Genomic DNA, 15,985 nt, shown 5'->3' with positions numbered 1-15,985 from the left:
CCAGGGCTCCTCTTTCAAGGTGTGTGCTTCCAGGGATGAAATGCATGGCGGGGGGGAGAATGTCTCGGGCTTTTCAGTCTGATGTCCCTGCCTCTCTGCGCATTTATGTTCATCCGCGCCCTGTATGTTTGCAGAGACCTGTTGCTTTGGTCCCTGCTCCTGCTTAGTTCTCTGACCATCTGGTAGCTTCTGAAGGGGCTTGGGGGCTGGGGAAGGAACAGGATTTTTATTCTTGAATCGAGGTCAGCCTGGTAAAACTTTGGCATCGGGACAATAGGAGGAAGGCGTCCCCGTCGCAGCCCCGTTTTCCTGGGTGGGGCTTGGGCAGGATGCTGTCGGGAGAGGGAGGATGGACTATGCTGGATTGAGCTCCCTGCTCCATCTCAGGACTGACCTCCAAAAGTCTGACCTTCACAGGTTTGACCTTCAGCGTTTTCCATCTTTCCTTTCTCAGCCACAGTGCCCGACGCCAGCCTCCAACCCTGTGATATTGTGGTAGGACGGGGGAAGAAAAGCCTGAATTCCCCCTAAATGCGGATATTCGTCCCTCTGCATCCGTCCTTTCTGCTGGCAGGCTGCCAGGGCCGGGGGCTGGCGAGCGCCCTGGCACGCTCTCCCCATCCTTGGTCGGGCGCGGGGGCAGGCAGACGGGGCAGAGGGGCGGGATGGAGCTCTCTGAGCAAGCGTTTCTGTGCTGGGAGGCACTTTGGTCATCCTTCCCCAGATCCTCTCCAGCTTTCTGCAGGGAGGGAGAGAGAGCGTGCTGGTTTTGCCACGCAAGGTAAGCGATGGGCTTTACCCCCGAGCGTGCCAGGAGCCTCCCTGGAAGGTCACTGCCTCGTGCTGAATTGGTCCCTCGTCTGCCTGCAGTGGCTTCTTACATTTCAGCTGCAAAGCAACAGTTTTCAGGCTGACGCCTGCAGATCTGTGGGCTGTCAGATTCGGGACCTGGCTCTGCACATGCACAATTGCCTCCGTAATCTTTTTGCAGGCCACAGCTGAGCCACGAAGGAGGGAGATGCCGCGAGAGCCTGGTGCAGTCCCGCATTGGTCGGAAGGGACGGGTTAGTCAGGATGCCCATAAGCTGAAGAGGGCTGTTAAATTTGCTGCTGCTTGCTGCAGTGGTTGGGGCTATTTTACTGTGTCAGAGATGACCCTCCCTCATCTTTTTTGCTTGTGGCTATTGAATTTGAGAGATACAGGATGCACTGACTGACAGGAAGGGGCCTTAAAAGCGTTGATCTGTGAGAAAGGAAATCAGCCTTCTGCATCTGGGTACCAGCTCCTGGCTTCTTGGGGAGCAGCAACCCAAACTGGAAGCATCTGCCCTCTTGGCTAAGGCAGTTTCCCAAGTGCTGGCAGGCTCAGTGTAAAGAGCAGAGCTTTGTGGTGGAAAGGAATGAGTTCTTCACCCTTCTCCAAGAGGCAGAAAGGAGGCATGAAACACTTGCTGACCCATGCCACGACGTTATTCCTGAGATGGCATCGCAGACCCAATGCTGAGCAGAGAACTGAGACCTGCCCCGTGGCCGCAGCCCGGGTGTTAGGATGGATGTTATGGGGAATCACTTATCTATTCCCTGGGGAGACCCAAGTGTTTTGGGGGTGGCAGTAACCTCCCTCCTGGAGCAAGCAGCTCTCTGGGAAGACAGCTGAGCAGAGCCAAAAGCGGTATGGATCTCCAGATGATGGGAGGAGGGAGTGTCACTGATGCTGAGCTATAAAGCTGAGCTTGAAAGGATAATAATTAGCTTCTCGATAGCAGGGCTGCAACAGGAGGCTGCTGGGCCAGCTTCTGCTGGGGTTTTGGGGCTCTGGTGGCCTCCCTTCTGATCTCATAGGAGGTGCCAGCTTGTCCCCAGGAAGGGATGTGCCACCTTTCGGTGCAGCAACTTGTCCCCAGTGCCACAGAGCTGCTGGCATTGAATCACTGGCTCTGGGAGGGCTGAAAAAGCATTACAAAGAAACAAAACGCGTGTGTTCGCAAAATGCTGAGTGTGGCCAAAGTCAAGACATGAAGAGGTGCCCAGGGTGGGATGCAGGGGTGGCACAGCAGTCTGGGACGCAGGATGCACCCAGATGCGTGCCCGCGCCTGCCTGCGAGACCCACACTTGTGGGTTAAGGCTCTGTGGTTCATGTTGCTGGCTGCACACATCTTCCACTGCATCTCCTGAATCTCTCCCCCGCTGAAACTACTCCAGTGCTTTGATCCAGTGTCCTGCCAAATAGCTGCCATGGAAAAAAAATCATCCTGGGTGAAAATCCTTTCCTTTGTTCCCTTAAATTTCTGTCTTGGGGTGAGTGATGCTCAGTCCTGTCAGGGAGAGGCTTAAGGTCTAACACCTCATGATTTTTGAAGGGTAAAAGCTACAGTCTTGTTCCACTACAAAAAATAGAACTGTAAAGTGGAAAAACAGTATTTGATTCTGTGTCTGAGGGGGGCTCAAACCCAGGATTAAAGCTAGGACAGCACAGCAAAGCGAGGTGCTCTGGAATTGTTTTAGTTATGACAGTCCCCCTTCGGGGGTCCGTGCACCGTGTTACGACCCTGAGAAGCCAGGCTTTGCAGCAGAAGGATATTTCCAACCTAATCTCAGCAAAGTATTTTCAGATTCTCTCTAATTCTAGAAACGGCTTTGCTGTAAACTGTGGCTGAGAGTGCAGCCGGTGCAGCTGCATTGCGAGGGCTGGTGGCACTCGAGCGGGTGACCAGGCAGGTTGTACAGCCTTGCCAGGCGTGACTTCTCTTGCCGACGGCAGGTCGGGTCCACACCAGGCGTAACTCGGTGCCCACCCCTACGGACATCGGTCAGGGCATGCGATTGGCACCACTGGAGAGTCTGAGGCAAAAAATCTTCTATTTCCCCAGGCTGTTTTGGGAACACTTTCCTGATTTCTGCCACGTTTGGGGGCAGCTGTGAGCAGAGGCGTGAGAAAGGGGTTTGTGTTGGTTTCGTGTCCATACCGGTGCAGGGTGCCAAGCAGCGCAGAGTTTGGGTGATGAGTTGCCCCTTTGGGACCGTGCGTGGTGAACACTCTGTCAGAGGTGGGAAGGAGTGGGCTTGGTTGGGGTTTTTTGGTAGCAGCCTGTATATTTTTAACAGAGTTGTGGGCAGGAAGCTGAACTGAGCTGCAAGTGCTTTTCAGCCTGTGTTGCTGCAGAGAAATGGCCAGGTTTGTGCCTGTGAGGGGCCCTGGAAGCAGCTTTTGCAGACAGTGCAGCAAAAAACGTGCAATGGGAGCTCGCTGTGGGTCTGCTGAAGGGCAGGGTGAAAAAGCAGCAAGCCATCCTTCCCTCGATGCTGCAGGTTTAAGGGCAGAGTCAGTCAGGTTTACCATTTCTCATGGTTCTTATTGCTTTATTTTTCACATAGGGTGAGAGGAGATAACAGAACAAAAATGTGGAGTATGTTTTTGCTATGTACATGGCTGTGTACAGGCAGAGTGCTTGAACAGTGTAGGTTAGAGCTGTGTTTTGGGTTTAAAAAAAAAAAGAAAAGAACAAAAGTAAAGCCCCTGGCGGGAGTATGATGTGTGTCTCTGCAATGTCGCCTTCATCTCTCAGAGAATAAAATGTCTGCCACGTCCATCCCAGCGAGATCTTTGGGGTCAGGACAAGTGTGGCTTGCAGATGTGACACTTGGCTCAGACGTCATCTCCTGCCGAAGTCATGGTGTAGAAAAAGGCCGTTTAGCCTTTTTCTGGGCTCATGCTGGTGGGGAGTGTATTGGGGCTGGCTGCGGGGCTCCGAAATGCTGTGTCACCCGCATGGGGAGTGTGGCAGGGCAGGCTCTGGAAAGGACACTGGCACCTATGTTGCAAGCCGGGACTTTGCCCCAACTCTATGCAGTTGATGGCCCACTGGGGTGCCCAGGGTCTGCATCCCACAGCCGTTCCCTTTGCAGATGTAAGACAAAGCCCATTTTTCTGGGCTACAGGAGCCCGTCCTGTTCCCACACCTTGCCTTCGTGCCAGGTATAACCCAACCTCCAAACACTGATGCATCAGCCAGGCTAGGAGAGAGGTGACATGTCTCGGTGGCACAGGGAGCGAGGGGTAGGGTCTTTGCAAGGCTGGGGGCTGTGTGGGTGATGGTTGCAGTTTTGGTCATTGCCAGCACCAGCTGGACAGGCAACGAGAGTGATGGGTCTCAGTGCAGCCGCAGGACTGACGCAGCCGTGGAGCGGAGGCTTTGCTGGCAAATCTCCCCCTGTGGCAGCAATTTGAAGCTGCTGCTGCCGCCTCTTAAAATACTTTCATCATCTGACGCTCTCTACGTCAAGATTCGAAGGGCTTGTTTGAGAGGGAAATGTTTAATCCAGGGCCAGGGGGAGGGATGTGGGGAGTAGCAAACAACAGATTGGGAAAAGGATTCATAAATCTCTCATCAGAGTGAAGTGGGTCAACAGCATTTGCTGTAACGTGGTGCTGCTGTCTCCTAGGCTTGGCTTTGGGAGGGCTAGCAAGCACAGCAGTCTCCCTGCACAGCCTGGTCCTGGTGCACTGAGGCTGTTTAAAAGCATCTATGACAAGCGACTCCCGCTTGCGTTGTGTTTTATTACATTTGCTGTGCATTGCGTCAGGAGCGGGGGGCCAAAATAGACCGTAAGGGAGCTAAAATCCTCCTTGGGGAGCTGCCCATGGCAGCTGAACAAACACAAGCTCCTTATGTAAAGCTGTTTTAATATTTATGGTAATACTGAGAGGCACTGCATTACCTCATCTGTCTTCACAGCACTTCTTGGAGATGGGGGGAAAAGGCTTAGTCACACTACTCTGCCGTCACTTATCTTAGGTGCTTGCCTAGCATCTCACTGCCTTTAACATGTTTATTCCCTCAGCAGCTCAGAAAATGCTATTTGTCCCCATTGGAAATGGGGAGTTGAAGCACTGGGAAGCAAAATATGCTGCTGCTCAGTTGCAGAAGGAGGCTGGGATGGGGCGGGGGACTGAACACAAATCCTTCCAGCCCTGATGGATCACTGCCCATACGGCAGAGGAAACGGGCACAGACCCCTGAGGACACTTTCCAAAGGACGGTGTCTGGTCCTCCAAGCTGCATTACTTAGGGGTTAGACAAGAAGGTCGAGAGCCCAAGTGTGACCCCCTTGGAGCCATCAGCAGCTCCCCACTTTAGTGGGGAAAAGAATAAGGCCTTGCCTATCTTTGATCTCTTTTCACTAATGCCACACGCCAGCCCTCTGTGGACTTGCTGATCCAGCATGAATAGCCTGACCAGCTATAATGGCCACTGTTGGCTGTCACCCCCGGGATGGGCAGAGGGCAGGGAAGGATCTCCCTCCACCGTGCCAGAGAAACAGTTCAGCCACCTTTGGTGGTGCAGACTGGTATTTCTTTATGGAGAGCGAAGGTCTATTTGTTGTGTGCACAAGTTAATGAGCAAGGTGGAAAACGAGGCCTCCTCGTTTCCCACTGAGCAGAGCTGCTGCACGAGCTCAGCCTCCCACAAATCAGTCACTGTTTATTCCTTCCCAGCCGTCTGGCTTGGGTGCAGGCTAAAGGATGAGCTGCCTCAGTGGAAGAGGTGAATGGGATCCTAGGATGTCTCAGGCAAGGTATTTCCAGAAGAGATAGGGAGATGTTCAATCTAAACTGTTGGGTCTTGGTCAGGTACTCGAGGAGTTCAGCCTGGAGCAGGGGCAGGGCTGCAGGAGTAATTGGAAAAATGGAAGAGCGCATCTCAGGAGAAAGAATTGGCCAAACTGGGCTGCTGTGGCCAAATGAAAGGAGGGCAGGGACATAAGCTACTGAACAGCTCGGGTGAACAGATACTAAAATGAGGCAGAGCTACATAAATGAAAAGACGTGACTGACTGACGATTCTCCTTGAGTTTCCAGAAGCGGTGGGATGCCCTGGTGACTGATACAAACTCTCTGATGGGCAGAGGTCCTCAAAGGACAGTGGAGGTGCTACGTTTGAGCCAGTGAGTTTTTTAAGGTGAATCCCATGGCAGAAAAGTAGGGCTAGCCTGGCTGTGAGTCAGCAAGTTGTTTCTAATTTCTACCCTAAAATAACTCAGAAGTGTGATTCCAGCTCTGCCTTCAGCTAGCAGCTGTGGAGGGACAAATCCTGATTTTTTTTTTTTTTTTTAGATGGGTTTTGATGGTTTCTTACATGATGTTCAGCTGAACTAGCCAGGACTTCTACTCCCTCCTGTAATTTGCTCATTTCAGTCCATGCTCTCAGTCCCTCCTTTTCTTATCTCTCTTCCAAGCCACTTTGGTGCATGGGGAGATGTGCTAATGTTTGGGAGAAGAAAGGGAGGCGAGAATGGTCTTAAGCCTCAGGATCTTAGGAGGGATCCCCAAACCCTGCGCCCGTGGCTCTCCGAAATAATGCCTTCTCCAGGGCAATGTGCTTGACTGCAGCCTGTTTCTTCTTTCGCCATAAAATGACAAGTGGCAATGAACTGGCATTGCCCTGTGGCCAGTAACCGCAGACCTCTTTGGAGAAGCCTTAATCTGTCAGATCAGGCTACCTTTTACTTGACACTTTCCTCAGCACATCATGAACTCACCTTAGCCGTGTGCTCCAGCTGATTTTCCTCTGACCACTTCAGTCAAGACCTCTTTGGTGATGGCAATACTCCATATGACCATGCTGTCTTCCACCTGAGGGTCTCGCGTTGGTGAGTTCAGCCCCCTGTATCGCATTGATTTGCACTGAAGGAGAGAGTTTGTGATGTGCAAAGGTCACGTAGGAAGCCTGTGGCAGCACTTGATTCCCCCAGTACCACCCCCAATTTCTAACAGCCTGGTCCCAGTCACTTCAGCTCATAGCTGCCTTACCTTTTGTAGTCAGAACACTGCTGCTTTTTTTTTGTTTTTCCCTTTTCAGGAAGTTATGTGTTTTCAGGTGCCTCTTTGAAGTGGCCAAATTCTAATTTTCCTTTTTATGTGCACAGACTGCCACAGGAACAAAATCTGCAGACTTCGGTCTAAAATTACCTGCTCTTCACCTACCAGCTGGTGCCGGCGCCTGAATCTGTGATGGTAATTCAATCCTGTAAGCCAGTTTTGGCAGGTGCAAATTGCACTCACCAAAGGGAAGCTGTCTGAGAAGAGGGCCGTTTTCTGTCCCTTAAAAAGCTAGTTTGGTCTTCAATGACCAAATGCAAGCATGCCAGCTGAAACTTACAGAACCTGCTGAAGGGACCTGAAATTAATTGGTATTCAGTGTACGTTCTTCCTCCACGCCACCAAAAACCTTTCTCTGTGTTGGTGTAAGAGCAATTGACTGAAGATGATGATGAGGGCTGTGTTGGGTGTTGTGTTCTCAGGTTCGAAGTCCTCCCTTAGCTTCAGGGGCCTGGTCCTGAGAAGCGCAAGCCATCTCCTCCAGCACTGCTGAGTGCTTTCAGCTCTCACTGACTTCCAGCTATGTTGTTTCAAAGGGAATTGAGAGCAGGCTTGGTTGCATACCTTGTCTCCTGGCAGGTGACCTCTGTCCCCAACCCGTGGGAGTTAAGCAGACTGCTACCATGCCTGGCTCAAGCAATGTGGAGTTGTGGGATGGTCTTTGCCATGGCTCAGCTGCTTCAGGCTAAGGGATTTGGGGGCTGACAGTGGAGATGAGGCAGGAAGAAGCATTAATGCTTGCCTAGTAATGGGGACCCATTTAATTCTTTGCCCAAAAGCCAACACAGGCCATGCTACTTAAGAGAATGGGGCTTTGGTACTTACAACTCTTCTCTTCACCCTGAAAAGGCAAACCTTCATGCCTTTTTTCCAGACAGGTAGGAATGACAAAGAAGTGAAGGGGAGATTAGGGGGTAAAGAAGAAGATTTGAGGATACATAAGGTCTTTTCTGCCATCTCTGGCTCTTTCTGCACAGTGTTGCTACAGGTCAGACATGGTCAGTGGCTGTTTCTGAGACTGATGTTTTCAACTGGAGGACACCTGGAGTGTGTGGATGGACTTTTGTTGCAAGTATAAATTCAGACACATAACCCCACTGTGTTGGTGGAATTCTTTCTTGCTGATGGTCTGTCAGTGTGGCAGTTGAGGACCCCCCCAATGGAAATGGTCTGCTTCTCGTGAAGGAGGGGAAAACCCTATGCATGAGCCCCGTGCTCAGCACTGCTGTGACCCTAGGCACATCTGTGGGGTGCAGCTTCCCAGACCCCACACCCTGTAGCAGCTGCTCAGTCTTGCAAAGTTGCTGGCTTTTCCTTCCAACTTGTAACAGCGAGGGGAAGATTATAGGGCTTGGGGCTGGTCTCTGCAGAGGGAAGAGGACCTTCTAATGGTGATATGTTGCGATAAAGCTAGCAATGACTCATCTGCTCCATTCGGTGCAGGATTGATGCAGCTTTCATCTGCGCACGCAGGAGACAGATGAATAGATGTATTTGCTAATTTGCTGCGGGGGGTGAGGCAGAAAAGTTCCCCTTCAGGGAGCCAAGGAAAGCTGTTCCTTACGTCGGCCCTGTTGCTTTGGCTGGGGCCAGCTTGTTGCACTGGCGAGTCTGACTGCGCTGACCTTGAGAGCTGCAACAACCAGAAGCATCCCAGGAGGGCTGTGGTATTTGTGTGCTGCTTCTTGCAGCAGCAGGAATTTGGAGGGCTTTTCTTTTCCTTTTTCTCCTTGATCCCTGGTTTCAGGATCTCTGCTCTGTCTTCTCAGCCTGGGAAAGAGCTGGGTTAGCTGCTGGCAAGTGAAAACCTCCCTGAAAAGGCACAGATTGTTAAACAAAGAAATAGCATGGGGGGGAAAGGGAGGGAATGAAGCCTGTTTCTCACAAAACCTTATTCTCAAGTGCTGCTGTCTGTGTGGGAGGCAGAGGGGGAGCTGGAAGGGGGAGGAATGGGTAGACAGGCAGAGACAGCAATTGAGGAGGAGAGAGAAGGGAGGAATAAATAGATGTGAGGAGCTATAAAGAAGAAAGCAAAGGTGGAGAAACAGGCCATTAGAGAAAAAATTTGTGTGATGGAATGAGGGAAGAGGAGGAGACAAGGGGCTGGGGAAAAAACCCTCACACCTGTATGTGCAGGCTTAGTTTTTGAAAATGAGGAAAGCACCTTTCTTTTCACTCTGTGGGACACAGAGGTGCTTAAAGATGAGCACATGCTCATGCCCCTGAAAGCACAGGACTGGAAAGGGGAAGGAGAGCGAAAGGAAAGAGGGGATGATACCCAAGGTAGGGAGTCTGCTTGGGAGGTAGCTAATAACATACAGAAGAGGGTTAAGTACTATGATGGAAGAGGACGTGCTGCTAAGAGTATCCTGGGTCCAGAGGAGGAGGAGGGCAGCACAGATGGCTGCAAGCCAGCATGATGCTAACCCAGCCAGTGGCTCTGGTAGCTGTGCTGCAGCCGTTGGGGGCAGAAAAGGGTGCTTGAGCGTCTCAGATGCAGTGTTGGACAGCATCAGCTCAACCAAGCCAAAGGGTCTGGAGAGATGCTGGGCAGTTCTGTGGCTAGTTCCAGTGATAGAAAACCACTGACAGAAAGCCCTTTCAAATGGACACTTAAGAACTGCTGATATTGATTTTTGGCTTAGCTTGGTTTCTACATCTTTTAAAACCTTTTCTAATCTGCGTGAGGGGCTTGCATTGCTTTTAATGGAAACTCACTTAGAAATCAAGAAATTCTTTAATGAGCTGTTTGTAGCAGTGCAGGGCATGGCTGCAGGACAAGGCTCCACTGCACAGTGTAGGCTCTGAGCAAAAACAGCTTTCCTGCTTCCAGGAATCTGGAAACCAGATCTGATCAGTGAGGGGTGCGGATAAACTGTGAGGTACTTGGGCTGTGCAGAGTCCCCATTTCTCAGCGAAGAGGCCAGTTTGCCCCCTCCGTGAATTACCCCTACCATCTCTGTAGGCTGCACATAGCTTTCCTAGGGAAAGCACCAGAATTTTAATGCTTGGTTCATATAGTATAACCACACGAATACTAGAGAGTGTGTGAGTGGCCCAGCTAATTGATATCAAAGCGACTAAGCAGGTAATTTAATATTTATGACATGATGAATCTGGCTCTCCCTACTTTAACCTCTAAGACCACTTCAGTCTTGGGCTCCACTTACTATTTCTTTGTGTCATCGTTGTACCAGATGTAAAATGAGGATAAATTGCTCCTAAACCAGAAGAGCAGGGTCCTGTGAGTGACTGTGTGCAGCCTCAGCCCTGGATCTACATAGGATTTCTACTGAGCAGAGCAGTATGATGCTCTTTGGAGGCAGTAGGAAGAAAAAGGTGAGACAGGTGGTATCTACAGAAATATTACGAAATGAGCAAGGAGAGGAAAATATTGTTGCACTTGACCAGGACCATATGTTTATCTACCAAGTCCCAAGCCACAGAGAAGATCTGAAGCTTGGTGAGCATCTGGGATTGTGTTTGTGTGCTACAAGATGCCCAAGTGTATACATCTTCAGTGAAGCATGAGGGGAGAGTGGTGGTGTTTTGGGTTTCCAAAATGGTTTAATACCACAAACTCAGAAATGTAAGTATTGTTCAGCTGCAGTCAAAGAGACTGTGCTTTTTTACACCCAGAGTAGTTCTGGCCCATGTAGAGCTGCTAGGGAAATTTGATTGCTGTTTTTTAAACAAGTGAAGGGCTAGTTTGATATTCCACCCCCCCCTCCATGGGAAGAGCTTGGAGTTAGACTGAATTGAAAATCGAAGGGAAGAATAGCAACTATCCTGCTTAACGCTGGCTATGAAACCCTGGGGGCAGATTATCTGCCTCTCACCTTTCAATGTTTTATTTCAAAACTGGCCAGTTTGGATCATCTAACGCCTTTTGGAGCCTTCAGGCTCCATCTCAGCAAATACTACCCAGCTAAAATTCATCATCTCTAAGGGAGGTGTGTAAGGTAGGTCCTGTGAAAAGCCTTCTGGAAGTGCCTGTCCCATCTCCATGCCACAGGAAGAGCTGAGACTACTCTCCTAGGCTAACCGCCAACCTTTCAGACAGCCTTTTCAGTATATGGCATACTAGTATCATGGTCATCATGCCTGCTGCAGCATGAGAGCTATGGAATTCCATGATTTCGGTGCTGCAGTTCCCTCAGTCGACTCCAGTTGACTGGCATTGGAGAAGATGGTGGCCATCAAACAATGGCTTACAAGGGAGAGCAGGAGAGGGGGGAGTTTCTATCTCATACCAAGCCTTAAAATGTTGCCCAGCTTTGCTCTGGACCCAAACCCAGCATTTCTGTGAGTAGGTTTCCTCCAGGCCAGCGTTTCTGCCTAGATGGAGATTAAGATACCACATTTGTTAGCCTGTTTCTCAGAAGAGTCAGCAGCACAGACCATTGCTGCAACCCTGGGACCTTCTTCCTGTCTGTCATTAAGGGAGTGATCTGCACTCTGAGCCGCTTTGGAAGAAACATCTCTCTGTAGAGGTTTTTGAGGAGCCTCTTTATTTCTAAATCCAGACAGCTAATAAGCTCATATTTCACTTAGCAGGCAGAAAGCTCTCGGCAGGCTCCTGCCAGTGCTGAAGGTCAGCAGGGAGGTAATGAAGCAGGCGACTCAGATCTGACTGCTGCCTCCTGTTTACTCATTATTTCCCAAGCTCAAAGCTGACATGGTGCTGCACCGTCGGAGGCCTGATGGCAAGCTGCCCAGCGGCCGTCTCCTCTCCTCCCGCTGCGCAGAGGTGTAGCCGTGGGAGTTCCATCTCCCGGCTTACCCTGCCTAGATTGCTGCCTAGCGAGGCTTGCTGGGGTGATGGTTTTGTTGCGTTTTTATAACCCTTTGAAGCCCACTTTGTCCGTTTGCTGAATTCTCTGGGTGCAGCCATGCCGTTCACTGCTTTCATCAGTTCCCTGGGGAAAATGGCTCCAGCTGATCACCTGCAGTACATCTGACATCCCGCTCAGCTCTGTAGGCAAGCCCAGCTAACCACTGCAAGGAGGAGACAGGAGTGAGATCTCTCAATCACTGTGAGATCCTGCTTTACGGTAAATTCATGCAGTTGCACCGGAGTCAATACACCGGTTTGCACCAGCTGAGGATCTGGCGCTTGCCTTCTTTTGCTGTAGCTCCACCAGAAATGCTGACAGAAATAATCCTTGTAGCTCTGATACCTGTGATAACTGAGGAACTAATCCTGGTTTTTCTGCAGTACCCATCTGGATGGAGAATATCGCACAAGATCACATATTAACCACTTCCTAAACTTAACTTGGGATAATGCTGCAAAAAGAAGGGTAGAGGGCGAGATACAAGCTGGGAGGAGCTATTGATCTGCTTTCCCATCGAACAAAATGTTCTCTCCTCACCCAGGAGGAAGGGAGCTGTGGTGAGCAAATGAAAAGTAAGATTTATTTGGTTGGACGTGAGTATATCTCGTCACTGACAAATGGCGTCACATACATGGGCAGGATGGACTTGTCTTGATTACACACGGAGCCTAGTTGTGGCAGCCATAGATGATAGTCAGTCCAACCTATTTGATGTTTTTGCAGGTACAGGCACTGTAGTAGATGCTGTGAATACAGCTCACAGTTACTAAAGAAAGAGCCAACAGCTTTCTGGTTTTGTCTTCTGTCCTCCTCCGTTGCTTCCAGGTAGAATGGCACTGGCTTGCTCTGTCCTTTCACTCACCTCTCATTGCTCTGCTTCATCTTCCAGGCGCTGTATCATGTCCAGATAGGACACCGCCAGTGTGAGAATCATCCCAAGACAGCTGCTCCAAGGGGTTGAGCTCAGGTGGCTCCTCTGCTTTCTCCAGCAGCCGGGCAAAGGAGAAGAGCTGGGATAGCCCCGTGCGCGTGGCATCCAGTCGCTACCCACAGCACTCGTAGGGATGGATTCCAAAGGCAATGTCCGAAGCGGAAACAAACCCGATGCCAAGGCCCCCAGCTCTGGAAAGCCAGAAAAGCCCAACCCTGGGCCTGCCATGAATGCAGACAAGAAGGAGATCCCCAAAGAGCAGCCTGCTCCTGCCACTGCCACCTCTGCCACCAAGAAGGCAGGTGGTGATGCTGCCGTCGTGAACAACCACAGCAACCTGAAACCCAGCCCCGCCGCCACGGAGACACAAGAGGCCACCGGCCAGTCCCCTGACTCTGACCACAAGGGAAACAGCTCTGAGGAGTCACCAGGCAGCATCTTCGACAACATGAAGCCCTTGATCATCGTCGGAGGAGTGGCGGTGGCTGCGCTTGCTGTGATTGTGGGAGTGGCATTCCTAGCCCGGAAAAAATGAAGACCGAGACGGGGTGGGGATGAGAAACCCAGCCCAGCTGTACAGCTCCTTTTGAGACAAATGCATGCAGAAAAATTCTATACATATCTATATATAGAGAGAGAGAGCTAGATAGGTCAACAACAAACACCAACTGCAACTCCAAGAGTCTTGTTCAAGACGACTGTGCCAGTTTGACCCAGTGTGGGTAACTCCATGCACTCAGTGTGTTCTTTCATGTAATATATCTTGGCTTATACCACTGTGTATAGATTACAGCTTCTCCTGATCGGTGTAAATGACGGTGTCCCCTCCCCTCCCCTGCTGTCCTCCCTGGGAGACACCCCCACCTCTCTTGCAGTCCCCTGTTTTCAAGTCCAAAGTGTTCTACGTCCCATCCAGAGTCCCTGCTTTGTGTTTTGGTTTCTGTTTGGTTTGTTTTTAAGTTGGGTTGTGGTAAAGAAGATGTAAGGGGAGATGGAGCCTAGTGCTAAGACCCAGTTTGCCTGTCACTGTGTGTTGGGCTGGTGTTTATCCAGCACCCCCGGGGCAGGGGAAGCACTGGGCAATCGCAGGCAAAAGGCAGCTCCTTCACCCAAACAGCAAAGCGTGATCTCTAATAGGTGTCTTGTGTACCTGCTGCTCATCAACTCAGCTTTAAAAACCCAACTCGAAAGCACCCTAGAGAAAACAGGCTGGCTGCAGCTGGAGGCTGAGACTGCAGCATGGTAGAGTTCAGTATGTAACTTGGAACATCACATCAAGTCATTTCTCCGGTTGAGCTGCCAGCAGGGGAGTGAGCAGAGGGGCCGTACTGTGACCGACAGCGCAGTTAGCAGCACATGGAGATACCTGGCGAAGTCCCATGCCGACCTCAGACAGGCAGCAGCCGCCATTCTGCTTGGTTTCTTGCACGTTGGCAGGCAGCCTTCAGGATCCCATGGCTCGCCAAGGTCATATGGGCAGCGTTTGGGGAGAGAGAGACTTTGTTTTGGATCTAGTATTTCCTAAAGTTAGGCTGGGCTTTGCAGGATGCTGTGGCCTCAGCCCAAACTCCCTTGAGGTCAGCTGGACTCTTTCTGTTCATTTCTTTGGGCTTTGGATCAGGCCTTTCACTTGCTTTTTTCCCCCACTGAAGGCTATGGCCTCTCGGTATGTGAGAAAGTAGAAAAAGTGGAGATATGAGCTGGTTTTGGGGGCAGAGAGGACCTGGGATCCCATGAGAATAAGACTGACCTGCTTTATACCAGGGAAACCCTGTTCAAGGGCACTGGAAGTCTGTCTGTCCTGGGGGAATTTCTTACCTCCCTCCTATGACAGTAGCAGGGATTTGTGACCTCTCCACACTTTGGAAATGGAAACAAATTCCCGGCCCTCAGGAACAGCCTGGTTTCATTGGTGAGTACCTTGGCTCTAAAGCCAGACCTTGTGAGGGGGAGAAGGAAGGCAGGCAATGGGAGAGGGTGTTTAGTGCATTGGCTGATGCCCTTCCCCTAACACCAAGAGGTGGGCAGATCTTATTCTGAAAGCTTCCATTAGACTACTCTTGGCTGCTGCCTTAGTGCCAAAAAGAGTCTTACAAAAAAGACCTTACATTTTGTTTTTAAATTAGGTCAGAGATTAGATGAGGTCAGAACCAGAGTCTCTGGAGCTCAGCAGCAGTTGCACCCGATGGGCAGGGTTTTGGAGCGATGATTAGCAAGAGGTTGTGACAAAAAGTGGAGTGAGTTCAGTTAAAGAGCCTTGGTCATACATCTTTAACTGAGCCTGAATGTATAAATTCAGTGGGTACAGGGCCAGAGAAAGGTGTACGTTCCTAAGGTACTGCCTTTGCCGCATCTGCTTCTGGCAAGATTACTGGATAGGAAGGTGGGTGTGTATAACCTGATCTGGCAATTCTTCTCTTGGCTCATGTCTGTCTTATTTACCTCCAAATTTGGTCTGCTGAATGCACATGGCTTGCCCAAACAAAAGGCCTTTTGATGCAGCCTGGCCATTCCTACGGTGAGCTCTGTCATCCTCTTTTCCCCAAGGCTCATAAAATATTCCCAAAGGTGCACAGCCTCTGGGAGTATCAGATGCTGTCTTCTGATGAACAACAGGCTGCACGCAGCTGAAGTTTACTGTCTACCTCTACCTTTACCAGTACAGAGACAAGGGGTGGGCATGTTGGGTTCACAGCGGTTTTTTGGAACGAGTGCTACAGCCCCAGGTGAAATCCTGGTAGCTTAAAGCACTCCTTGCATGTATTGTGGATGTGTCTCCTAGCAGCAGTATGTCACTTACAGCCTGGAGAATTTATTCAGTTTGAAGCAGAAGGGTCCATGGCGGGGTGTTTCTGGAATGCCACTTTTGTCTAGAGAACTGATTTCCCCTCATCCTGTTTTGCAGATATTCAGAGGTTATTTGGGGGGGGGGGGGGGGGGGGGGGGGGGGGGGGGGGGGAGAGGGGAGGGCAAACAATAGCAAAGGAATAGGAGAGGTATTTGGAAAGCAGAGATGTGAGAGAACGTAGCTCAGAAGCAGTCCCAGCACAGCTCCCTTGCAGTGACTGCGGCAGGGCTTTGCAAGAGGACACGGCGAGGCTGCTGCATCTATGCTAAGAGCCTGGGAGTGCTGCAGAGCCCCCAGACCCTGACGATGCCCTGGGCACATCCTCTTGCCGTACTGGGAAGAGACCCCATCGCATACCAGCTCCCCCTGCTCCTGCTTGCACCCTGAACCGTGCATTCTGGTTCCCCACAAGAGAAATTTGGGTGCACAAGCCAGAAGCAAACTGCAGTGCAGTCCTGCCAGGAACCTGATCTCCATGACTGGGAAG

General features: G+C 50.8%; 1 protein-coding gene across 1 annotated transcript; it reads left to right on the top strand.

Moving 5' to 3' along the window:
- Nucleotides 1-387: 387 nt before the first annotated feature.
- Nucleotides 388-15,560, top strand: CEND1 (cell cycle exit and neuronal differentiation 1). Its single transcript, XM_050897901.1, has 2 exons — nucleotides 388-417; nucleotides 12,609-15,560. The coding sequence occupies exon 2, from the start codon at nucleotides 12,784-12,786 to the stop codon at nucleotides 13,183-13,185; it is 402 nt and encodes a 133-aa protein (XP_050753858.1). The 5' UTR covers nucleotides 388-417; nucleotides 12,609-12,783; the 3' UTR covers nucleotides 13,186-15,560.
- Nucleotides 15,561-15,985: the final 425 nt, after the last annotated feature.

This window comes from Gymnogyps californianus, chromosome 5 (assembly GCF_018139145.2).
Source record: "Gymnogyps californianus isolate 813 chromosome 5, ASM1813914v2, whole genome shotgun sequence".
Taxonomy (NCBI): Eukaryota; Metazoa; Chordata; class Aves; order Accipitriformes; family Cathartidae; genus Gymnogyps; species Gymnogyps californianus.
The sequence above is the reverse complement of the archived record's forward strand: the minus strand, read 5'-3'. Positions and strand labels throughout refer to the sequence as shown.